This window comes from Brachyhypopomus gauderio, unplaced genomic scaffold (genome assembly GCF_052324685.1).
Source record: "Brachyhypopomus gauderio isolate BG-103 unplaced genomic scaffold, BGAUD_0.2 sc64, whole genome shotgun sequence".
Classification (NCBI taxonomy): domain Eukaryota; kingdom Metazoa; phylum Chordata; class Actinopteri; order Gymnotiformes; family Hypopomidae; genus Brachyhypopomus; species Brachyhypopomus gauderio.
This window is the reverse complement of record NW_027506885.1, coordinates 769,012-794,859: the sequence shown is the minus strand read 5'-3', so window position 1 is coordinate 794,859 and position 25,848 is coordinate 769,012. Positions and strand designations below refer to the sequence as shown.

At 47.2% G+C, this 25,848-nt stretch overlaps 1 protein-coding gene across 1 annotated transcript; it reads left to right on the top strand.

The window, feature by feature from the left end:
* Positions 1 to 1,073: 1,073 nt before the first annotated feature.
* Positions 1,074 to 24,772, top strand: shc3 (SHC (Src homology 2 domain containing) transforming protein 3). The gene is made up of 12 exons (XM_076988859.1): positions 1,074 to 3,785; positions 11,237 to 11,307; positions 12,794 to 12,857; positions 13,783 to 13,902; positions 14,088 to 14,141; positions 14,505 to 14,556; positions 17,987 to 18,116; positions 18,612 to 18,759; positions 20,638 to 20,692; positions 21,507 to 21,701; positions 22,073 to 22,398; positions 22,687 to 24,772. The coding sequence occupies exons 1-12, from the start codon at positions 3,180 to 3,182 to the stop codon at positions 22,813 to 22,815; spliced, it is 1,950 nt and encodes a 649-aa protein (XP_076844974.1). The 5' UTR covers positions 1,074 to 3,179; the 3' UTR covers positions 22,816 to 24,772.
* Positions 24,773 to 25,848: the final 1,076 nt, after the last annotated feature.

Sequence of the window (25,848 nt, the reverse complement as noted above, 5' to 3'; positions counted from 1 at the left end):
ACGCAGCTACCCTGTGTCAGGCATGGTTCCTAGTCACCTGCATAAGTGCTCACTGGCTCCGTTCGGGAGTGATGTTGCTGCAGTGAAATCAGGGAATGTCCTGCTGTGTTTGCGACCGGCCAACCATCTGGATACCTGCAGGCATCGTGTTTGGACTCTACAAAGAAAAAAGGTCAATGTTGGAACTTTGATGTTAAATTTAATAGTTTATAGTCTTTTATAGTGTTTTCTGGATAGAAGTGCTAATCATTTTCTTTGTTGCATATTATGTTGCTGAATTCAGGTTAATGGTAGTTTATGTAAATCACAGGCAAAGGTTGTACTGCAGTATAGTGTTTTTTTGTGAGAGGTTAGTCTGGTTCTGCTCATCCCTTCATGGAAACACCAAATGAAAGACCAAAGACTGAGAGAATCTTTTCTGACACTTCCAGCATGTAACCAATTGTAGAATCCTATCTTAAATAGATAGGATTTTTAAAAATGTAAAAAAAAATATATAAATTACTGTTTTATATTTATATACATAATAATGTTATATATATAATATTTATAAATTAAATTTTTTTGTTGTTTTTATTCTGTTTTATTTTTTGGTCAGATATTTGACATGGTTTATTATTACCAGACAGATGACACCCAGAGGTCCTTTACACAGTTTCCTTCTCCATGACATTCAGAGCGAGAATGCCCCAGTTGGGACGTTTGAATGAGGAAATGGCCCCTGGGAACCGTTCAGAAGAGCGAACTGCGTCCTAATTTAGCACCTTAAACGAAACTCCAAAAATGAACACATCCTGGAGACACTGTAACACTCTACAAAAAAAAACATCATAACAAGCCACGAGATAAACCAAAAACAAACAAACAAACAATGAAAGGATGATGGAAATGAAAACGCAGTGTGACGATACTGCAGTGGTGCACATTTGAGAATGGTCTCTTCCATCACCTGAGACGTGAATGGTTCGGCCCACTATTCAGCCAGCCTCCCCTGAATGAGTCATCCCGCGCGCCTCTGATTGGCCGGTGCGCGTGTCATCCCGAGGGACTGCCTTGCAGAAGGAGTCGAGGCCTCTGCCTCCATTCACAGAAACGGCACAGGCCTGCTGCCCCATTCACAGCCCGGCCATCTCCACCCTTTAGCATCCGCGCTCCAGCCTGCCTCGCTCACCTCTCTTATCCCCCCCCCTCTTCATCCTCATCATCCTCTCCCTTTCTGGCACAGCATCAGGGAGGCACCCCCCCCCCGTGTGTGTGTGTGTGTGTGTTTTTGCTGTTGTCTCCGGAGAGCTGAAACGTACTGCCTCTCTCTCTCTCTCTCTCTCTCTCTCTCTCTCTCTCGTGCGCGCGCCCTCGCTATCTCTCTTTCCTTTCTTTTTTTTTGGGTTTGCAGACAGGCGGTTGGGAGGCACTGCAGTGCGAATGCAGCAGTAGTGAGAAGAGGAGGAGGTCCATGAATGACCGACGCTCTCCTGACACACTCCCGCCGACAGTTTTTACATGAATGGCTATTTTCTCTCTCTCTCTATCTCTACCTCTCTCTCTCTCTCCTGGATTAACGTCGTGGGCGTCACGCTACTGGCTGGCTCTTAATGAGACCGAGAGAGATCGGACTGTCTGATTTGCCATGCTGTTCGCTCCCATACTGGATTTTAGTCTGATTACTTCTTAGCGTTGTGGTTTTGGTATGGTAATTATTCAGCAGCGCACTAAAGGCTTGTTGGACTCCAGAGTAGACATTAGATGTGATTAAATCGTCTCTTTCGCGCTGTCTTTCAGTATGTATGGAACAGATACGTTAAGCTGATGAACAAAGAGGAAAATTTTCTCCTTTTCTATGTGATTTGGGATGTTATTCTGAGCCTGGTGGTAACCATGGAGAGCGCGAGGATGAAACACAGGTGCGTTTATTATAGGTGCGAATATTAGTGCGCGTCACATCTGCGCCGAGCCCGCAGAGCCCGCGTCTTCCGCTGCTGCCGGACGGTGTTTTTTATCAATGAGACGCGGCCGTGTCCTCCTACGCGTGCCCCTGATGGACTGCCTTTATGAGACGACACAGAGTCCGAGAGCTTCGTCCTTCTACCGTGTGTTTGGGGAAAGAGCCGTGAAGCGCAGCTCAACTTCTCTGTCATGGACACACAAGCCCACGTCTGGCCGCTGGCGCCATCGCAGCTCTGCTTAATGTCATGATTCAAAACGTGACGGTTGTTTTTTATCTGCTCATGACGTCTCGTGCCCTTTAGTTGTGTTATTTTAATCTCTGTGTTGATTTGGGTTCTTCTAACTCGTTTTCGTATTTGTTCCCACGGCACCAGTTGTTGTCTGGACCAGATATATGTGTATTTTGATTGACGTTCAGGCGAGAGAGAGAGAGAGGGGACCTTTCATCAGAGGCAATTATAAAAGCTCGAATCAGCTTTCTCATTTGTTTATTTATTTTTTATTTTTGAGTGAATTAAACAGTAAAACATTCCTGTGGATGGTGACAAAATATCGCTGGGTGGAAATTTGAGAATTGATTGGTTCTAGTGTGCTGTAAGTGGGAGTTTTTTTTTCTGTAACAGGAAGTGATCTGTGGTGTTGAGTGAGTCTTTTGTTGAGAAGGGTCCTTTCTCTCTCTCTCTCTCTCTCCCTCTCTCCCGCTCTCTCTGCGAGTGAGTCATGCATGTGGCCAGAGCTGCCAGGATGCGGAGCGTGAGAGAGACATCTCCTTCATAGAGCTGTTTTCTCCTATATCACTGGACCTCCCATCGCTCAAGAAGAACCTCTCCTCCGTCTCCACATCCATCCTCCTTGTTTTTCTCTTCCTTCTGTCCTCTGGCCTCGATGGATTGTGCGTGTCCTGGTGTCATTTTGGGCCTGGAGGTGGCGAAGCGGAGTGCAGGGTTTTCATAGGATTTCGGGAGCAGAATCTGCACCACCACCACCACCACCACCACTGCTAACGCCACCAGCCCCAAGATCACTGCGAACAAACACCACCACCGATCACCAAGCAGAGCGGGAGAGGCAGCCTTCCAGCGCCCAGCGCTGCGCCCGGGTGGAGCAGAAGAGGTGGAGGTGGTGGTGGGGGGGGTGTGGTGGAGGCTTTTTTTTTCTCCAGCATGCCGGACGAGGGGACGGTGAGTTCGGCGTCGGTTCGGCCCATGAGTACGTAGGCAGGCTGAGCCGGGGGCATGCTTCATCGCGCTAAATACAACCGCTTCAGGAATGAGTCAGTGACGTCCGTCGACGAACTGCTCCACGGCCTGCCCATGAACGCCAAGGTGTCGGCGGCCCCCCCACCCGCCGCCGAGCCCCCCTACGCCATGCCCGCCGAGGCCCCGCCCCCTCCGGACCCCACCGAGGACACGGGCACCACCCTGTGCACCCTTATCAACAGAGTCTCCAACCTCAAGTTCGCCAACTCCGGCGGCCTGCTGGGCATCAAAGGCCTGCCGTCCGCCGTGAAGGACCTGGCCGTCGCCAAGCTCCAGGGGGCGGGAGGGGTCGGGGGCGGGGTCAGCCCAGGGGCAGCCACTGGGGGCAGCTCATGCGCTTCCTCCGCCGTTGCCACGGCCACCACCTCAGGAGCCCCACACGGGTCGCAGGAAGCGAGCTCCATGAGCTCCGGGAAGAAGGGGAGGTTGGAGGAGGTGCAGCCTGGTGGAGAGGACTGGAACCTGGGTGGTGCGGGTGGACCAGGAGGCGATGGGTGCGTAGGGCTGGTGAATAAACCCTCGCGCGGATGGCTGCACTCCAGCGAGAAGATATCGGGAGCCGGAGTAACGTACATCGTGAAGGTACGGCTGCCCCCCCCCCCCCCCCCCCCCCCCCCCCCATTTCTTCCCTGTCTGTCCCCACGTCCCTGTGTCTTTTAACCCCCCTCCGGTTGTGTGGGTTTGTAATGAGTGCGTGATGCAGGGCGAACACAGGGGGAGCAGCGCCGGGCTCGTCTGGGTCGGGTCGGACGGCGTGCGGAGAGAAACGATGGAGGAGAATAAAGCACCTCTGTGTGTGTGTGTGTGTGTGTGTGTGTGTGTGTGTGTGTGTGTGGTATCTGAACCTTGATTGCCCCTGAGTCTGCAGATATCAGTTCTAGGAGACAAACATCAGGTGTTTGCACTGCTGGGTCCTATCTGTCCCCTGCCATCTCTGACCGTCTCCTTGTGCTGCTGGCAGTAGCGTCCCGTCTCTGTCCTCTGTGCTGCAGGGACACGGTGGTCAGGTAGTTCATGGGATCGCTGTTTTTACCGCCAGAGCTAATCTAGTCAAACGAGCACCACGTTTATCTCATCAAACAGAAACAACATGCAAATGGTGTAACCACGGCAACCGGAGCGATGGCGATACAGCCGTCCTTACAGCAGTTGTGTTATGGTGGAATTGTGGAGACGTGTGTTTGAGTTTAAGACAACGGGGTTCCGCTGCTCGGTGGAACCTGTTATGGATCAAGATGAACTGTACTCATATTTTCTGTGCACGCTGGATTTTTAATAGACGCATTCTGCTTTAGCCTTGTTTATTTGTGAATGGGTGATGAACGTCACTTAAATCGGGAATTTAATTATTATATCTTTGAGAAAAGCGTATTTTAAATATTTTCCCACAGAGACTCGCGCTTTATTTATTCTGCTGTGATGTTGGTTAGGTGATATGCAAGTGGCTCTAAACACATGTTGGCTGTGGAAGCTTTGGTGTGTGTTTTAACTTTGGCAGGTTCTGGTAGTGTACCCATAAGTAGAACCAGTTCTGGGATGTGCTAATACTGCTCAGTTGTGTTTGTACTGGTCAGAAGCGAAGTGAGAATATCTGTGTATGGTGTGTATGTTATTTTTTTTTATTAATCAGGCGTATAAGGCGGCTGAATCTTGAATGTAGGTATGGTCATAGGCAAATGTAGAAGAAATGGTACCTGAACGTGTTCCAGAACACACCTGGACCAGGCCGTGGTTCCTGTGCTGTGGTTTCTGACCTCCTCTCCATCATGTGTGATTAGACGTGTGCTGAGGTAAAGGTAACTCCCATTCTTACAGTATGATTCATGCTTTTCTCCCCTCCAGTATGAATCACCCACTGCTACAGCTGGAGGACTGAAGCACTGTACACTGCACACAGAGAGAGAGAGAGGTGGGAGAGAGAGAGAGAGATGGGTGGAGATAGAGAGGGGAAGTGGAAAAGATGAAGAGATAGAGGGAGGGAGAAAAAGATGGAGAGAGACAATGGGGACAAGATGAGAGAAAACGAAGATGGGTAATGGGCCATAGGGATGAGAGAGAAAGTGATGTATTATTTTTTCATGTTAAAGGGGTCTCACCCCCACATGACTTGTTGGTCTCTATGTGGAAGCTTGTGTCCGTTGTGGCTCAGCTGAATTACTAATTGAAAAGTAACAAATCAAGAGTGATATGAGAGGCAAAATTGTGGTCCAGAATTTCCGGTTCAACGTCTTGTGTGTGTATGTGTTAGATGGGCAGGTGGATATGTGTGTCGTGTGGAGCTGGGTTTGGTTGATGGTCCTGGGTTTGGTTGATGGTCCTGGGTTTGGTTGATGACTGCTCCCTGCGTTTCAATACATACAATACAAAGCGCTTTGTGACAACATGTGTTGTGAAAAGCGCTATACAAATAAACTTTGATTGATTGATTGAATACATAATGGTGTGATACATCTTCCCAGCGTGCTGTTTCTCTCCTCACGTTTAAAGAGGCCGTGCACCTCTGTTCTGTTTTATATGAACATAACTTTGCCCTCTACAGCGAGTGTGTGAGCTTGATCTTCAGGCTATCTATATTTATTTTTCACACGATCTATTTTATTAGTGTTTGTGGTGTACGTTGCCTAATTGATACGGTGCAGGAACATCAATGGACATGTAATGTGGCTCTGTAATCCAGCTCTGCACGAGGACAGTGACGTCCCTCGGGTGGACAGGAGGTCCAGTTCCTCCTGTTTGATGGTGTCCTGTACGTTTGAGGGATGATCATGCATGATGAGAAGGTTTTGGTCTTCTATCTTCTTGTGGTTTTGTAATGTCTGAGCATCATAAATCCCTCAACAGCTGTTCATGTGGGGTGAGTCACCGGCGTGTTAATGTGGGGTGAGTCACCGGCGTGTTAATGTGGGGTGAGTCACCGGCGTGTTAATGTGGGGTGAGTCACCGGCGTGCTCATGTGGGGTGAGTCACCGGCGTGCTCATGTGGGGTGAGTCACCGGCGTGCTCATGTGGGGTGAGTCACCGGCGTGCTCATGTGGGGTGAGTCACCGGCGTGCTCATGTGGGGTGAGTCGCCGGCGTGCTCAGGTGGGGTGAGTCGCCGGCGTGCTCAGGTGGGGTGAGTCGCCGGCGTGCTCAGGTGGGGTGAGTCGCCGGCGTGCTCAGGTGGGGTGAGTCGCCGGCGTGCTCAGGTGGGGTGAGTCGCCGGCGTGCTCAGGTGGGGTGAGTCGCCGGCGTGCTCAGGTGGGGTGAGTCGCCGGCGTGCTCAGGTGGGGTGAGTCGCCGGCGTGCTCAGGTGGGGTGAGTCGCCGGCGTGCTCAGGTGGGGTGAGTCGCCGGCGTGCTCAGGTGGGGTGAGTCGCCGGCGTGCTCAGGTGGGGTGAGTCGCCGGCGTGCTCAGGTGGGGTGAGTCGCCGGCGTGCTCATGTGGGGTGAGTCGCCGGCGTGCTCATGTGGGGTGAGTCGCCGGCGTGCTCATGTGGGGTGAGTCGCCGGCGTGCTCATGTGGGGTGAGTCGCCGGCGTGCTCATGTGGGGTGAGTCGCCGGCGTGCTCATGTGGGGTGAGTCGCCGGCGTGCTCAGGTGGGGTGAGTCGCCGGCGTGCTCAGGTGGGGTGAGTCGCCGGCGTGCTCAGGTGGGGTGAGTCGCCGGCGTGCTCAGGTGGGGTGAGTCGCCGGCGTGCTCAGGTGGGGTGAGTCGCCGGCGTGCTCAGGTGGGGTGAGTCGCCGGCGTGCTCATGTGGGGTGAGTCGCCGGCGTGCTCATGTGGGGTGAGTCGCCGGCGTGCTCATGTGGGGTGAGTCGCCGGCGTGCTCATGTGGGGTGAGTCGCCGGCGTGCTCATGTGGGGTGAGTCGCCGGCGTGCTCATGTGGGGTGAGTCGCCGGCGTGCTCATGTGGGGTGAGTCGCCGGCGTGCTCAGGTGGGGTGAGTCGCCGGCGTGCTCAGGTGGGGTGAGTCGCCGGCGTGCTCAGGTGGGGTGAGTCGCCGGCGTGCTCAGGTGGGGTGAGTCGCCGGCGTGCTCAGGTGGGGTGAGTCGCCGGCGTGCTCAGGTGGGGTGAGTCGCCGGCGTGCTCATGTGGGGTGAGTCGCCGGCGTGCTCATGTGGGGTGAGTCGCCGGCGTGCTCATGTGGGGTGAGTCGCCGGCGTGCTCATGTGGGGTGAGTCGCCGGCGTGCTCATGTGGGGTGAGTCGCCGGCGTGTTAATGTGGGGTGAGTCGCCGGCGTGCTCATGTGGGGTGAGTCGCCGGCGTGCTCATGTGGGGTGAGTCGCCGGCGTGCTCAGGTGGGGTGAGTCGCCGGCGTGCTCATGTGGGGTGAGTCGCCGGCGTGCTCATGTGGGGTGGGTACGAGAGCAAACCTAGAGAACAAGTGTGGGGGTATCTCAGGCATGCAAGTTCATATCCACAAGCTATACAACAAAGGTTGTGGGTATATAATATGCACATGACCGGATATCTGGATATTCAGCTTTGATACAGTCACTATGACATTAAAGCCCCAGTCAGAACCTTTTGAGGTTGCACTGTCTCCAGCGCTCAGGGACATCATGGTACTGAGGTCATAGGTAGAAGAGGGTGTGGCCTGTTTGAATACTGTTCAGTGATTCATTGTTCAGCTCTGCCCTAGCCACTGCAGAAATTCCTGAATGGGACTTCAGAAAGAAATTGGATCCAAATGGCCTCAGTATGGTCGACTTACCTCAGCTTTTCCAATGGCGGGTGGTAATTGTATGCGGTGTTAAGGGCGTGTTGATGTCTAACGGGCCGTGTGTTTAGTGTTTGTTACGAGTTCGCGTGCACCAGTGTGGAGACAGCAGTGTGGCTTCTCAGTGTCTCTCCTGACATGAACCGTTACTCTCAGCACAGAATCCGCCGTGGACAAGTTCTGCAAACGTTCTGTTGTTGTATTTCTGTATCAGGAACAAAGACGACCTGCTGTTTCATTTGGTTGTCTTCACTGTCTGGACAAGAATTCTTTATTTATTTGTTTGGTGTTTTTCTTTTTCTTTTTTTTTTTACTTTTACATTTTATAAAATTTTTTAGCATTAATCAGAAGTGGAGAGTGTTTCAAACTTTTGAGAACTTTTTTTTTCATTTTTATATAAATATATATAAAAGATACATATATGTAAAAGATATATCGGAAGATTGCAGTATCCTCTGGAGGCTCTTTGGTGTGTTGGTGAAGGTTAGTGAGGGTTGGTGTGGGTTGGTGAAGGTTAGTGAGGGTTGGTGTGGGTTGGTGAAGGTTAGTGAAGGTTGGTGTGGGTTGGTGAGGGTTGGTGTGGGTTGGTGAGGGTTGGTGTGTGTTGGTGAAGGTTAGTGAGGGTTGGTGTGTGTTGGTGAAGGTTAGTGAGGGTTGGTGTGTGTTGGTGAAGGTTAGTGAGGGTTGGTGTGTGTTGGTGAAGGTTTGTGTGGGTTGGTGAGGGTTTTGTGTGTGTTGGTGAAGGTTAGTGAGGGTTTGTGTGTGTTGGTGAAGGTTTGTGTGTGTTGGTGAAGGTTAGTGAGGGTTTGTGTGTGTGTTGGTGAAGGTTAGTGAGGGTTTGTGTGTGTGTTTGTGTTGGTGAAGGTTAGTGAGGGTTTGTGTGTGTGTTGGTGAAGGTTAGTGAGGGTTTGTGTGTTGGTGAAGGTTAGTGAGGGTTGGTGTGTGTTGGTGAGGGTTGGTGAGGGTTTGTGTGTGTTGGTGTGTGTTGGTGAAGGTTAGTGAGGGTTTGTGTGTGTTGGTGAGGGTTTGTGTGTGTTGGTGTGTGTGTTGGTGAGGGTTTGTGTGTGTTGGTGTGTGTGTTGGTGAGGGTTTGTGTGTGTGTGTGTGTGTGTTGGTGAGGGTTTGTGTGTGTGTGTGTGTGTGTTGGTGAGGGTTTGTGTGTGTGTGTGTGTGTTGGTGAGGGTTTGTGTGTGTGTGTGTGTGTGTGTTGGTGAGGGTTTGTGTGTGTGTTGGTGAGGGTTTGTGTGTGTGTTGGTGAGGGTTTGTGTGTGTGTGTGTGTGTGTGTTGAGGAGGGTTTGTGTGTGTGTGTGTGTGTGTTGGTGAGGGTTTGTGTGTGTGTGTGTGTGTGTTGGTGAGGGTTTGTGTGTGTGTGTGTGTGTTGGTGAGGGTTTGTGTGTGTGTGTGTGTTGGTGAGGGTTTGTGTGTGTTGGTGAGGGTTTGTGTGTGTTGGTGAGGGTTTGTGTGTGTGTTGGTGAAGGTTAGTGAGGGTTTGTGTGTGTTGGTGAAGGTTAGTGAGGGTTTGTGTGTGTTGGTGAAGGTTAGTGAGGGTTTGTGTGTTGGTGAAGGTTAGTGAGGGTTGGTGTGTGTTGGTGAGGGTTGGTGAGGGTTTGTGTGTGTTGGTGTGTGTTGGTGAAGGTTAGTGAGGGTTTGTGTGTGTTGGTGAGGGTTTGTGTGTGTTGGTGTGTGTGTTGGTGAGGGTTTGTGTGTGTTGGTGTGTGTGTTGGTGAGGGTTTGTGTGTGTGTGTGTGTGTGTTGGTGAGGGTTTGTGTGTGTGTGTGTGTGTGTTGGTGAGGGTTTGTGTGTGTGTGTGTGTGTGTTGGTGAGGGTTTGTGTGTGTGTGTGTGTGTGTGTGTTGGTGAGGGTTTGTGTGTGTGTGTGTGTGTGTGTGTTGGTGAGGGTTTGTGTGTGTGTGTGTGTGTGTGTGTTGAGGGTTTGTGTGTGTGTGTGTGTGTGTGTTGAGGGTTTGTGTGTGTGTGTGTGTGTTGAGGGTTTGTGTGTGTGTGTGTGTGTTGGTGAGGGTTTGTGTGTGTGTGTGTGTGTTGGTGAGGGTTTGTGTGTGTGTGTGTGTGTTGGTGAGGGTTTGTGTGTGTGTGTGTGTGTTGGTGAGGGTTTGTGTGTGTGTGTGTGTGTTGGTGAGGGTTTGTGTGTGTGTGTGTGTGTTGGTGAGGGTTTGTGTGTGTGTGTGTGTGTTGGTGAGGGTTTGTGTGTGTGTGTGTGTGTTGGTGAGGGTTTGTGTGTGTGTGTGTGTTGGTGAGGGTTTGTGTGTGTTGGTGAGGGTTTGTGTGTGTTGGTGAGGGTTTGTGTGTGTTGGTGAGGGTTTGTGTGGGTTGGTGAGGGTTGGTGAAGGCTCGTAAGGGTTGGTGAAGTGTTAGTGAGATTGGCTGCTCGATGCTGGCTGAAGGCTCTGTGCCTCTTCAACTAAACCTCAGGCTATGCCCCAGAGGTCACTGCGGGTCAGCCCCAGAGGTCAGCGGGTCAGCCCCAGAGGTCACTGCGGGTCAGCTCTTACTGCCCATCAGGCAGTGCTAAAGGTGCCACATTTGTTGTGAGCGGCTCAGCCTGCAAACTCACACATGCATTGCGTCAGCGCACTGAGCACCTGCTGTAGTGTGTTGAATGTGTGAGCTGACAGTGTGTAATCGGCATGTTCTTTCTCTCACTCTCCTACTCAGTTACTTGCACTTGTGTGCGTGTGTGTGTGTGTGTGTGTGTGTGTGTGTGTGTGTGTGTGTGTGTGTGTGTGTGTGTGTGTGTGTGTGTGTGTGTGTGTTGTCTGTACTTGTACACAAATTGGTTGGTGTTAAACTGTGTAACTTCCCTTACATGTACATTTATGATAATCTGGGTTAACACTAAATAGTGTGTGTGTGTGTGTGTGTGTGTTTTTGAGTGTGTGTTTTTTTTTAAGTAAATTGTGTTCACTGCATTCACAATACTCACGTATTACTATCACCGGCATCAGAATGGCATTACTCAAATCACTTTGGAAAGGATAGGCAATATTTTTGAGCTCATGAACTTCTATGATTTTCATCAAGAAATTCCATAATACAGTACTGATCTTAAATCAGCTCTGTACTGACAGCATTTCTGTGTTCATTAGCAATTAAAAAGTGGGCAGTGATCTCAGGACAGCATTCAGCAGGATGCCATGAATATTGTGCTAAATAAATGATATGGGATTGGCTTTTTCAGGCAAGCTACACATAACTCTGCATCTTTAATATTATACTTTTCTGGAGCTCACTGTTCTACGGAAGCGTTTGTTATTTGAAAGGAGCTGTCTGCAGTATTCCTGTGTGCTGATCACGTTTCTCTTCTCTTCATCAGTATTTGGGCTGCATTGAAGTGCTTCGGTCAATGAGATCGCTGGACTTCACCACAAGATCCCAAATAACGCGGTAAGATTCCTCCTACCCTCCCCATCGCCCGGTAATATCAGTCGCCCTGACTCTGAAACGGACTTCTTGCTGCAAAAAATCCAGAACTAGTATTAATATTCGATAAGGGTGTGTCTGATGAGGACACATTTGTCTGGTGTGGTGTTGGTACCTGTTTAGACTCTTGGTGAGAGAGACTCTCTTAGACTCTGGGAGTGTAGTTTCATGGATGCTGAGGTGTAAATTCGTGCTCTGCTCGGACCGTCTGCTCAGGTCTGGAGATGTGAAGCGTGGAATGGGGAAGTTCGTCCATGGGTGTGGATGACTCGCCGTGTGACACTGGTTAGGAGAAGCTCCCAGTGGACACTGGTTGTTTATCGAGCGCAGAGAGAGAGGGAGAGAGAGAGCACAAACAGTGAATATGGCATGTCACATCTACTTTTCCACGTGATTTCCTGTTCTCTACTTCGCTTACGCACGCACGTACGCACATGTACACATTAATACTCTCCATTCAGCACAATTGGAGGTGAAAGCACTTTTTATAGATTTCTTTAGGGACTAAACCAAAGCTCAGAGTGGCGAACACATCTGTGCTTTTCCTGTACGATTTCGGCTGTCGGATGTGAAGATGGAGGACGTCTCTCACCCCCTATGACCCTCACACACGGCACTAGGCAGTGCTGTCATGTTAACTACGGACAGAGCAGTCTACAGCAAAAGCAGCCACAGACGAATGTGGAAATCTAAGAACCACACAAGTTACTTTTACTCCACAAAGTACAGACTGGCTGATTGACACTGTAGATAGAAATATGGTATCAGGAACCAGTTTTGTTGTTACTTTCTTTAGTTTTGTCATTTCTTTCCACGTTGTAAGGGAGTTTGAGTGTTGGCTACGTTTGAGGGTGGTGATTTATCCAGCTTGCATGTGTCTTTAGTACATCACATCTCATTTTTCCTTCTTTGTGCTAGTCGATGTTTTAACTCGTGCTCGGAGGACGGGTGCTGGTTTTGAATTCCTTTAATCAAAATGAATTTTTTTCATTAAGCCTTGAATGCTGTCCTATAAATAACTATCTGCTTCTTCAAAAGTTAACGTTGTTTTTATTTTATTTTTAAGTAAGAATAATGTCACAATCCTGAGATGGTGGCACCACATGTCAACTCTGTATGTCTCTCTCTCTCTCTGTTCTCTCTCTCTCTCTCTCTCTCTCTGTTCTCTCTCTCTCTCTCTCTCTGTTCTCTCTCTCTCTCTCTCTCTCTCTCTCTCTCTCTGTTCACTCTCTCTCTCTCTCTCTCTCTCTGTTCACTCTCTCTCTCTCTCTCTGTTCACTCTCTCTCTCTCTCTCTCTGTTCACTCTCTCTCTCTCTCTCTCTCTCTCTCTGTTCTCTCTCTCTCTCTCTGTTCTCTCTCTCTCTCTCTCTCTCCTTTGTTTCTTCCTCTTTCTCTCTCTTGTCACTATCTGTCTTTCTTTCTATCTCTCTCTCTTTCTCTCTTCTTCAGTGAAGCCATCAGTCTGGTGTGTGAGGCAGTACCAGGCACCAAAGGAGGTCTGCGCAAGAGAAAGGTAGAACAAGAAAAAAGATCAAGGAGGGAATAGAGAGAGGGAGAGAGAGAAAGAGACGGACAGAGAGAGTGAAAAAGATGAAGTAAAAGTCAGGGATTCTGAAAGGGAGAGAGGGAGAGTAGAGTGTGTGTGGGGGGTGTGCAAGCAGCCCAACATCCACACTGCTAGAACTGTGACTCATTTTGTGTTGAGGAATCGTAATCAGCTCAGCAAGTCGTGTGTGTGTGTGTGTGTGTGTGTGTGTGTGTGTGTGTGTGTGTGTGTGTGTGTGTGTGTGTGTGTGTGTGTGTGTGTGTGTGTGTGTGTGTGTGTGTGTGTGTGTGTGCGCGCGTGCGCGTGCGCTTTTAGGTGTGTTTGCAGAGCCGGAGTGGCTAATCGGGAGATTCGGGAGGATTCCCGATGGGCCAGCTCATGTCAATCTCTAGTTTGGGCCGATTGGGAGGGAAAAATTATTTTGGGCTGGATTTGGGCATGAAACTCCCGGGCTGAAAAAGGGGCCCACTCCGGCCCTGTGTGTTTGTGTATGTTTTCTGTATGCTTACATTTATCAACCAAGATGTGTAATGAGTTCCATCAGTAACGTTGTTGTCTTACTGTCCCTATGGATCAGATCACTCGCTTTGTTGTGGTGCACGTGTCTAAAATGATGTAATCAGTGATAGATGCATTTGTGAACTGTGTGAGGAATTACAGCCGTTGATGGATGGATTAGTGGATGGATGGAAACTGAAGTAAGAAACAGACTGATATCTAATTGTGTTCTGTAGCTGATCTTTTGCATTATAGAATGTGCAAAGTAAACTTTACAGTGACTGATAAAAAGAGGGACCTAATTGGATGACTACCTCTCTGTTTCCCTCTCTCCTTCACCCTGTCTCCCCCCCCCCCCCCCCCCCCCCCCCCCCCATTACTACTAACCCTTTAGCCCCCTTCCAAAGCTCTGTCCAGTATTTTGGGGAAGAGTAACCTGCAGTTTGCTGGGATGAGTATAAACCTCAACATCTCAATCAGCAGTCTGAACCTGATGACGCCTGATTCCAAACAGGTACACACACACACACACACACACACACACACACACGGACTATACATTCATGTGACTATTTTAAATATAGGGATATTCTATGGTGCCTGTTTTCATAATGATCAGGATGGAGTAGCATTTAAAAACTATAGGTCTGTCTTTCCAGATATCAATGCCTGTCTTTCCTGTCTCCTCCCCCCTGCTAGATAATAGCCAATCACCATATGCAGTCCATATCTTTTGCATCCGGTGGAGATCCGGTAAGATGCTCTGTTGGTAACTTGAGCTGTTTCTCTTTTAAGACCGTAATATAGAACAAATACCAAAGAGGATGTTTATGTTCGATCAGACAGGAGAATCCTGCCCCTCTCTAGATCCTTCCGTCTTCCAGGGTATTTTAAGGGTGTATTGCTTTATTTTTCTTTCACTGTGCTATTTTTAAGAAAGGAAAAGATCTTAAACCAGTTGCATGTGAGGGGACCCAGAATTCCTAACACCACCACTGGTCATGACCGTAAAGAGCAGTTCATAAGTTTAAATGTGAGAATGACCGTGTCCTTCCTGGAGGGCAGGGTTCTAGATGGAGCTGCTAATCAGGTACTATTTCTGTTCTATGATTACAGGACACAACAGATTACGTCGCTTACGTAGCAAAAGATCCAGTCAACAGGAGAGGTAAGATGGTACCACTGTCCAACTTTATTAAGCTTTTCATTTTTTAGTACGTTAACCAAATGAACTTCATGCCAAACTGTTAGATGAATGTGTCATATAGAAGAATGAGGTGATGAAGAGTTATACACTGGTCATCCTCAATTGTGCTTAATAAACCTGAAGGTCTGTAGCTCGTAGCACTAATAACAGAGTTTTAGGGAAGGGGTTGAGTTGTGTTGTAGCAGTAATATCAGGGTTTTTTTAGGGTGGGGGTGGAGTTGTGTTGTAGCAGTAATATCAGGGTTTTTTTTAGGGTGGGGTGGAGTTGTTGTAGCAGTAATATCAGGGTGTTTTAGGGTGGGGGGGGTGGAGTTGTGTTGTAGCAGTAATATCAGGGTGTTTTTAGGGTTGGGGTGGAGTTGTGTTGTAGCAGTATTATCAGGGTGTTTTAGGGTGGGGGGTGGAGTTGTGTTGTAGCAGTAATATCAGGGTGTTTAGGGTGGGGTGGATGTGTTGTTGTAGCTAGTAATATCAGGGTGTTTAGGGTGGGGTGGAGTTGTGTTGTAGCAGTAATATCAGGGTGATTTGGGATGGGGTGGAGTTGTGTTGTAGCAGTAATATCAGGGTGTTTTAGGGTGGGGGGGTGAAGTTGTGTTGTAGCAGTAATATCAGGGTGTTTAGGGTGGGGGGGTGAAGTTGTGTTGTAGCAGTAATATCAGGGTGTTTTAGGGTGGGGGGGTAGAGTTGTGTTGTAGCAGTAATATCAGGGTGTTTAGGGTTGGGGGGGTGAAGTTGTGTTGTAGCAGTAATATCGGAGTGTTTTAGGGGTGGGGGTGGAGTTGAGTTGTAGCAGTAATATCGGGGTGTTTTAGGGTGGGGGGGTGAAGTTGTGTTGTAGCAGTAATATCAGGGTGTTTAGGGTGGGGGGTTAGAGTTGTGTTGTAGCAGTAATATCAGGGTGTTTAGGGTGGGGGGGTGGAGTTGTGTTGTAGCAGTAATAATCAGGGTGTTTTAGGGTGGGGGGGTGGAGTTGTGTTGTAGCAGTAATATCAGGGTGTTTAGGGTGGGGGGGTGTGTGAAGTTGTGTTGTAGCAGTAATATCGGAGTGTTTTAGGGTGGGGGTGGAGTTGTGTTGTAGCAGTAATATCGGGGTGTTTTAGGGTGGGGGGTGGAGGAGTTGTGTTGTAGCAGTAATATCAGGGTGTTTTAGGGTGGGGGGGTGGAGTTGTGTTGTAGCAGTAATATCAGGGTGTTTTAGGGTGGGGGGGGTGGAGTTGTGTTTGTAGCAGTAATATCGGGGTGTTTTAGGGTGGGGGTGGAGTTGTGTATGTAGCAGTCAATATCGGGGTGTTTTAGGGTGGGAGGGGGTGGAGTTGTGTTGTAGCAGTAATATCAAGGTGTGTTTTAGGGTGGGGGGGTGGAGTTGTGTTGTAGCAGTAATATCGGGGTGTTTTAGGGTGTGGGGGTGGAGTTGTGTTGTAGCAGTAATATCGGGGTGTTTTAGGGTGGGGGGGAGTTGTGTTGTAGCAGTAATATCGGGGTGTTTTAGGTGGGGGGTGGAGTTGTGTTGTAGCAGTAATATCGGGGTGTTTTAGGGTGGGGGGGTGGAGTTGTGTTGTAGCAGTAATATCAGGGTGTTTTAGGGTGAGGGTGAAGTTGTGTTGTAGCAGTAATATCAGGGTGTTTTAGGGTGGGAGTGGAGTTGTGTTGTAGCAGTAATATCGGGGTGTTTTAGGGTGGGGTGGAGTTGTGTTGTAGCAGTAATATCAGGGTGTTTTAGGGTGGGGGTGGAGTTGTTGTAGCAGTAATATCAGGGTGTTTTAGGGTGGGGGGGGTGGAGTTGTGTTGTAGCAGTAATATCGGGGTGTTTTAGGGTGGGGGGGGTGGAGTTGTGTTGTAGCAGTGAGTTGTGTTGTAGCAGTAATATCGGGGTGTTTTAGGGTGGGGGGGTGGAGTTGTGTTGTAGCAGTAATATCGGGGTGTTTTAGGGTGGGAGTGGAGTTGTGTTGTAGCAGTAATATCGGGGTGTTTTAGGTTGGGGTGGAGTTGTGTTGTAGCAGTAATATCGGGGTGTTTTAGGGTGGGGGTGGAGTTGTGTTGTAGCAGTAATATCAGGGTGTTTTAGGGTGGGGGTGGAGTTGTTGTAGCAGTAATATCAGGGTGTTTTAGGGTGGGGGGGTGGAGTTGTGTTGTAGCAGTAATATCGGGGTGTTTTAGGTTGGGGTGGAGTTGTGTTGTAGCAGTAATATCGGGGTGTTTTAGGGTGGGGGTGGAGTTGTGTTGTAGCAGTAATATCAGGGTGTTTTAGGGTGGGGGTGGAGTTGTTGTAGCAGTAATATCAGGGTGTTTTAGGGTGGGGGTGGAGTTGTTGTAGCAGTAATATCAGGGTGTTTTAGGGTGGGGGGTGGAGTTGTGTTGTAGCAGTAATATCAGGGTGTTTTAGGGTGGGGGGTGGAGTTGTGTTGTAGCAGTAATATCAGGGTGTTTTAGGGTGGGGGTGGAGTTGTTGTAGCAGTAATATCAGGGTGTTTAGGGTGGGGGGGTGGAGTTGTGTTGTAGCAGTAATATCAGGGTGTTTTAGGGTGGGGTGGAGTTGTGTTGTAGCAGTAATATCAGGGTGTTTTAGGGTGGGGGTGGAGTTGTGTTGTAGCAGTAATATCAGGGTGTTTTAGGGTGGGGGTGGAGTTGTGGTAATATGGTTAGTCTTCATAGTCTGCAAATCTGTATTTAAAAATGAAAGGGTTTGATTGATCTTGTGTGGCCATATTTAGCTAGTTAGGCGGAGGACAAATCGATTGTAGCTACTGCTGTCTCTTTCCCTCCTTTCATGTGTCTTTGACATCCTGTACAGGCTGCAGAGACCACGGTTGAAAATGCCCCCCCTTCAGAATGCATGATGACGTCAGGGGGGAGGTCCAGTAATGAGTGCCGTGTGGGGAATGAGTCAGCAAACTGACTTCCGTTTTCCCTGGCAATCTGCTGATATCTAATCCTTCTAATCCGTGTGTGTGTGTGTGTGTGTGTGTGTGTGTGTGTGTGTGTGTATACTTCTGGTTGGGTGTGGGTGTGTGTGTGTGTGTGTGTGTGTGTACACTTTTGGTTGTGTGCATGATCTGTTTGTATGTGTCCGTGTGTGTGTCTGTGTTTGTATACTTCTGGTTGGGTGCATGTCTATGTGTGTATGTCTGTGGGTTTTGTGTGTGTGTGTGTGTGTGTGTGTGTGTGTGTGTGTGTGTGTGTGTGTGTGTGTGTGTGTGTGTGTATACTTCTGGTTGGGTGTGGGTGTGTGTGTGTGTGTGTGTGTACACTTTTGGTTGTGTGCATGATCTGTTTGTATGTGTCCGTGTGTGTGTCTGTGTTTGTATACTTCTGGTTGGGTGCATGTCTATGTGTGTATGTCTGTGTGTGTGTGTGTGTGTGTGTGTGTGTTGGTATTTTGCATATCTCGCAGCGTGCCACATACTGGAGTGTTGGGACGGTCTGGCCCAGGACGTGATCTGTACGATAGGCCAGGCGTTTGACCTGCGCTTCCAGCAGTATCTGCAGTGTCCTCCCAGCAAGCTTCCTGCGGTCCACGACAGGTGAGTGTCCCGCTCAGCACACCTGGCTGACCCACGCTGGGTGGCCGATCAGGGCCAGGCTGGGAACCTCGGGCCTCGTTCCTGTTACATGGGCTATTTGTTAGTGCAAGTTTGGGCATTACCAGAACAGACAGTATCTTATAAAGACACAGACACAACCAAACCTTCCTCTCTCTGCATCACTGGTCTGTTATTCTTCAGACAGAGTTGGCAGTCATCAATGTCATTAAAGGTTTTATTGGATTTTAAAGAAAGTGGAGATCGTTCAGTGTGTTATCAGAAACCTGATGTGGCATTAAGATATATTCAGATCAAGGTCATTTTATTTATCATTCCAAAAGAGGATGTGTGAGAGACTTTATCAGGCTTCCTTAAGCAGGACTTTCTCTCTCTCTCTCTCTCTCTCTCTCTCTCTCTCTCTCTCTCTCTCTCTCTCTCTCTCTCTCTCTCTCTCTCTCTCTCTCTCTCTCTGTTCGATTTGTCTGTTTCTGCCAGGGTTCTCAGTGTGGAGGAACCTTCGTGGACTGAGGAAGAGGAGGAACCTCCAGATCATCCTTATTACAACAACATCCCTGGCAAGATGCCCCCGCCCGGTGGCTTTATTGATGCTCGACTAACCAATCAGACGTCAGAGAGCAGCCAGGTCTCCTTTGCCAAGCAAATCTACTGTCTAATATAAACGAACTAACATAGAAATTCGTCTTGATGCGCACAGTCTTTATAGCATATGGACTCTTCATTTAGCTGTACAGTTTGCGTAATTGGGCAGTGACGTAACTGCAGTTCTGGCTCTGAAATCTTTGGCATTTGATCTGGAAAAAAAGTGACCATAAACACCTTTGATTCATCCGTGTTTATATCTACGAGTAGCTGAGGCACATATGCATGATTTTTTCATGCACAGCGTGTTCGTTTCAGGGGACAAAATTAATTTCGTTCATCTTAAATAAAGTTGTGGTGGTAAGCACTTTATTTCCTGACCACCTCCTCCTCCTCCTCCTCCTCCTCCTCCTCCTCCTCCTCCTTCTTCTTCTTCTTCTCCTTCTTCTTCTTCTTCTTCTTCTTCTCCTTCTCCTTCTCCTTCTCCTCCTCCACCACTCTTCTTCGTGGTTCTCGGAGGCTGATAACAGTTCATCGTGTCTGCCCATAATTCACTGAACTACAGGCGTTGTTGTGTCATTTTTAGCAAGCTGTAACCTTGCCTTGCTGTTCTTAAAACTTCGTGTTGTGTCTTCCGGTGGCACTCTAAGGTCACGCCGAGGTATTCTTCTTTTTCTAGTACAGTCTCTGACACATTGGTGTCTCTGTCCTGGATAATATTCTTGATCTGTTCAGCGCTTTTTTCGTCGTGACTGCACTACTGTCTTTTATGGTCTCACAAGCTTGTTCTCGTTTCTAAGTGTCGGGCTGCTTTCTTCCTCGTAGCAACAAAGTGCTTGAGTGAGACAGCACTAACGTCTTGCCTCTGTCTCTGATTGATTCAGGCTGATTTAGGACTGCTTTGCTGGCATTAACATGTCTTTGGTCTTTGACATACAACACCAGCTGACCCCAGGTCCAAGCGCACATATCTATGTACACACTGATCTAGAATCAGTAGGAGGGCTCAGGTTGGCCTTCATATGCCTTGACTAGCCATGCAGTAACACCCAGTGGAGAATATCTAATTACATTTGGTGACCTATAACAAAGGAAATGATTAACATGTATCTATCTTTGTTACATCGTCATTGTTTCAATGTAATCTCACAGAAAGACTTTGGCTTCCTTTACCAGGTAAACCCTTGGTTCAGTTTCCTGATGTCTGGCTTTGCTGACGTCGGCGACCGTTTACATTACTGTCCATTACAGAGACATTTTCAGCCTCTTTCAGAATCTGAATGAAACATTTGTTAGTCACCCTCTACACTGTGGATCGTGTGTCAGGGCTTCATTACAGGGGCACTTGTGAGCAGATCGTGTTGTAGTGGCAGGTCACATATCCACACAGCATTGAGATGGTAACAGTGGGATGGCAGGTTTCAAGCTGGCCCTAGTTTACCAGATACAGCAATGTTACTGGAGAATTTTGTTGTGTCTGTGTCGCTGCCTGGGTGAGAGTGATCTTTCCCCCAGAAGAATCCAGCCAATGGTGGCCCCATGGTCAGAGGTCCACTCTTAAAGAGCTCGAGGCTAACATGGGATAAACTGTCCATGGCAATAGATCAGCTATAGAGTCCAACAAAACACGTAGAAGAAGCTTCTAGTTAACAAATATCTCCACTGAAACGCCAAAACTCCTGACCCCAGACCTGCTTTCTCCCTTGTCCACTTGAAATGAGACGATAACACATATAGCAAGTGTGCTGCCTCCTGCTTACATAAGGTCTTATTTGCAGTGCATTACGGCTGCAGCCTGTGGTTTCAGTGGTGCAGAGCGTGTGCTTTATTATGGAGGGGGTGAGTCATGCCTCTCTCTCTCTCTCTCTCTCTCTCTCTCTCCGCTCTCTCTCTCTCTCTCTCTCTCTCTCTCTCATCACAGGAGGTGGGAGAGGAGCAGACGTACTACCAGGGCAGGCCAGTACTCATCCAGCAAGGTAGAGTTCCACCTCTCCTCTCTCTTCTGTCTTCCTTATTCTCTCCATCTCTCATTCCGTATTCTCTCCATCTCCTTTTTTTTCTTGTTTGCAGCTTGTTGAATATACCCAGTATCAGTATAGCAGTACCCTGTACCCAGTGGGTTTTGGATTTTTTATGTAACCATCCAGTGGGATACAGTGAATGAGTGTGTCCAGTGGGATACAGTGAATGAGTGTGTCCAGTGGGATACAGTGAATGAGTGTGTCCAGTGGGATACAGTGAATGAGTGTGTCCAGTGGGATACAGTGATTGAATGGGTCCAGTGGGTTACAGTGATTGAATGTATTAACTGCGTTACGGTTATTTAATGTACCCAGTGGGTTACGGTTATTTAATGTGTCCAGTGGGTTACAGTGATTTAATGTACCCAGTGGGTTATGGTTATTTAATGTATCAGGTGCATTATGGTTATTTAATGTATCAAGTGTGTTATGGTTAATGTACCCAGTGGGTTACAGTGATTTAATGTACCCAGTGCGTTATGGTTATTTAATGTGTCCAGTGGGTTATGGTTATTTAATGTATCAGGTGCATTATGGTTATTTAATGTATCAAGTGCATTATGGTTATTTAATGTACCCAGTGGGTTACAGTGATTTAATCTGTCCAGTGGGTTACAGTGATTTAATGTATCAAGTGCGTTATGGTTATTTAATGTACCCAGTGGGTTATGGTTATTTAATGTACCCAGTGGGTTACAGTCATTTAGTGAAGAGTCAAACTGTTAACCATGTCAAATAAACATACATGCTGATGTCTGGCTCTGTTCAGGGTCTTGCGACATATATAGTCTGCCTGAGGTCAAAGGTCAGATGCCTAAACCCGGGGAGGCACCCACGTACGTGAACACGCAGCACATCGACACGCAGGTGCGGGCGGCGCTGCAGGGCGAGGCAGAGGGGGCGTGTGAGCCCACGTGTAGCTCCGCCCCCAGGGACGGTCCCAGGAAGGACCTCTTCGACATGAGTGAGACATGTTCATGGGGTCGGAGGGTTATCCGCATGTCTCGTGTCTTTAGGAATCCTGGAAATGAGGCTGAACAGCTTGGATTGAGCAAGCGTAGTATCTTGGAGTAGACTACAGTATTTGCTTATAGATAAAAAAATTCAAAATACATGCATATGCAGATAAAGTACATACATTATGTAAATAGATGTAACTATAGACATGTTTACTAATTGTGTGTATATAGGATGATATAAAAACACTATAGGGCATGAAGACATTCAGATCAAAAAGTTCTGATGAAAAATGTATAAAACTCTCAGATAAAATAAAACTCTCAGATATGAAGTTCAAACGTCTGGTTCACATTCCTGATTCCGTTTGTCCTGCAGAGCCTTTTGAAGACGCCATCCTGTCCCAGCCTGCCAGTGTGGGGGGTGCAGCAGGGCCCGCCCCCCCCTCGGCGCTCCACAAGGTGGCGTCGGTGGACAACAGCAGCCCGCTGCTGGTGCGTACGACGGCTCTGCGCGACCCGGACGAGCTGGAGGTCCAGGCGTGGTACCACGGCGAGATGAACCGCCGGCAGGCCGAGAAGATGCTGCTGAATGATGGAGACTTCCTGGTGCGGAAGAGCGCCACAAACCCGGGCTCGTACGTGCTGACGGGCATGCACAACGGGCTGACCAAACACCTGCTGCTGGTGGACCCGGAGGGAACGGTGAGGGGGTGTGTGTGTGTGTGTGTGTGTGGGGGGGGGTGTGTGTGTGAGAGAGAGTGTGCGTGTGTGTGTGAGAGTGTGCGTGTGTGTGTGAGAGAGAGTGGGTGGGTGTGTGTGTTTGTGTTTTCTCTATTTGTTCAGTATATTTTAATGCTTCTTTCAGTTTCATCCTACAACTGTTAACTAACCCCAATATTCATTTTTACCAGCATCTAAAGTAAAACAAACTTTAACTTATGTCACGTTGATGCAAAAAAGAATGCCAATTTAATCTTTTATCTTCCAAAGGTACGAACTAAAGATCACATATTCGAGAGCATCAGCCACCTGATTGGTCATCACCGTGACAACAACCTACCAATCGTCTCAGCAGGAAGTGAACTGTGCTTGAAGCAGCCCGTGGAAAGAAAACAGTGATTTCCCCTCAAAACACCTGCATGAGCAGAGCTGTGTCAGCACCCCCCCCCCCCCCCCCCCCCAACCCTAATACTTGAAGAATAACGCCGTGATGATATGAATACACCGAAGGATATTTGACGAGTTCTGACAGTTATGGGAAAATGCCAGTGGATGTGGTCAGTGAAACAGCAGTGAGATTCATATCTGATCAGTTTGGACCATGTAAGAGATCTGTGGGTATAAAGATGACACCTGATTTATAGAACTGTTATAATTATTTTGCTGTGATGACTGAAATTCTATATTTTTTGAGAAGACATAGGTGCATTTGGACATGCGTTGATTTGGTGTTTTAAACTAAAAAGGCAAATGTAGTTTAGATGACAAGGAAGTCAACCTCCAGGAGGGATAAGATTTAAAAAAGTATTTTAGAATAACCTAAACAGTTTTAGTTTTGTCTATGAAGCACAACAGGATTCACATGTATGTTGTTAAGAGTTAGAGGAGAAACAAATATTTGAGAAAAAAGTTGTTTATATTGAACTATTTTAGGAATTGTTCTTTAACTGCGGCTTGTGTGAGAGATCATTTGGTAGGCTTCTATCAAATCACTGTTGGGGTTTGTTTTTATGGAGGAAGATATCAAATATTTGCTTTAACAGTAATCACAAACACACATGCACACACACACACTTGCTCGCACACAAACATGCTTACCCGCACACACATCTTGCACACACACACACACACACACACACACACACACACACACACACACACACACACACACACACACACAGCTTTAAAAGTACTGACACTTTTCTATGATGTTCAGTCTTTGGCAAAGCATCCGCATGATTTGAAAACGTACCTGTTCTTGTGGTCATTGTTAGTTCCTCGGGCCCTCTGAGAGGTGCTTGTGTTTGCGCCCTGTGTAAAATAGTTATGCTTTTCCCAACACTTACTGAATTTGGTTCCTTCTTTAAACTTGTAAAGGTGTGTAGTTAATATGTTCAGGGCTTATTTTATACCATGGATGTTTATATCACTTATGGCTTTCATGACTTGATTGTGGGCTTAAAAAACAAATACATTGATATTATAATTTAAATTTAAACAATTATAAATGGATAGCACAACCAACACGTAAGCTCAGATTTACTAAGGTAATTAGTAGATATTAAAATTGTTAGCAAAGGAAATTTTAGTAACACAATCGATGATTGGATGCTCAAAAAGTTATTACCCAATCACTGACTGTGTTTTTGGTTTTGCGCAAGCTAAGAAACTCTGCGCATGCTAATGACTTTAGTGAATCAAGTGTTTTAGATTGTCTGTTTGTTAACAAGGATGCTTGCCAATGTTTTTATGCACAGTGCCAACCATGGATTAGATTTTTCATAGTGTGCATCCTTATTTGAAGGAAAGCTAACCACAGTACTTGACAAGTCTTTCCAAAGTAAATCACAGTTATGTTACAAAAGTACACCTACTGTTTATGACTTTCATTAAGGCGATAATATGAAACTAATCATTTACCTATGCAGCATCCATGTCCAGTTATTCATGTAAAAAAAAAAGCTTTTTAATGTGTAATAATAATCTGCATTTATGAATATTCAACAGGAGGTTACATGATGCAGCAGACAGTGGGCTTGTACTCCAAAGCTCGAGTATTTGCATAGGCAAAACGGTTATTTTCATATAAGGTTGTTTTGATCCTTAATTTTAAGCACCTACTGAATATTGTGAGCTTTTCTGAATCGCACACTGGACGCACAATATGAATGTAATGACATAAAACATGCAAAAACAAAAAAACAAAAAAAACCTGCTAGCCAAAACCAATGAGGTCACATGTTTTTGAGAGTGGATTTTGGCTGTACAGATAATGGTTTCAAATGAAATTATTTGTTTTCACGAATGCTAAAAAGGTCTCAGTATACCTTTTATTACTAAAGTGTATTTATGCTTCCCTTAGGGATTATGTGAAAATCTCTTGGTCCTAATTTGAAGAAGCAGAAATTATCATATTTACACCGCATCCACACCCCTACCCAGAAATATTTTGGATATAAAACACTGAGATGCAACCCAGTTTGATTTATAATCAACTGTTAATAGACTCAAACAGAAAGACGAGTGTGTTTGGTCGTGCAGACGTGGCACATTAACATATTTAGATATTTTCATCCACGTGTTTATCTGGTACAATTGTACCTCAACACTGTATCTCTGCAGGCAAACAAGTGGACCTGGTTTAGTTCAGCAACTGGGTTTGAAGGTCGCAGTGAACCTAAAAGGTTATAAAGTCAAGGGTTTTCCTGTAGCCTAGTCCTGTAGATATTTCTGATTCTAATATATGAATATAAGAAAATGAGTCCTACATATTTTTGGTTAATCGCATTTTAACTGCTAAATGACAGTTGACCGACTCCGTAATTCCTAAACCGTGAGTGAGGTTGGGGAGGAGAGCTGGTTTGGCCGATTTCTGTCCATAAAGTCGTTACTTTTTTGTTTGTACCATTGGCCTTTCTGCTCAGTTCAACCGGTTAAACCGCCGCTCAACGTGACCGCGTGATTACAAGTCACGGGAATACGGTGCAATAAAATGCTATTTTAAAGGAGCAATCTGACCACCTTTACCACCAGAAAGTTACAAAGAATAAATATTAAAGTGATTTGCTATTTCTATTTGTTTCTAAAGTGCAGTTCACATTAGATGATGAATCAGATTGCTTTAGTCCCTTAATGAAGCAATTCGAGTTGGCGCCTCACATGGAAGCGTCCATGTTTAAAATGGATGATTTAGTACAGAATCTCTGACACGTCCGGCCACTAGGTGTCAGTGTAGTGGCTGTTTCATTGCTCATTTTAAACCGTATTCTTGTTCACCAGTCCTTAGTGCTGCAGGACTCCGTTCCTGCTATGTTATCTGGTTATAAACATTTGTTGCCAGACAATGCCACGATGCGTCAAGCAGATTAACAATAGTAATATTTCTTCTGTTATTTTTTGTGTGTTTGTACATGGTCACAGATATGTAACGAT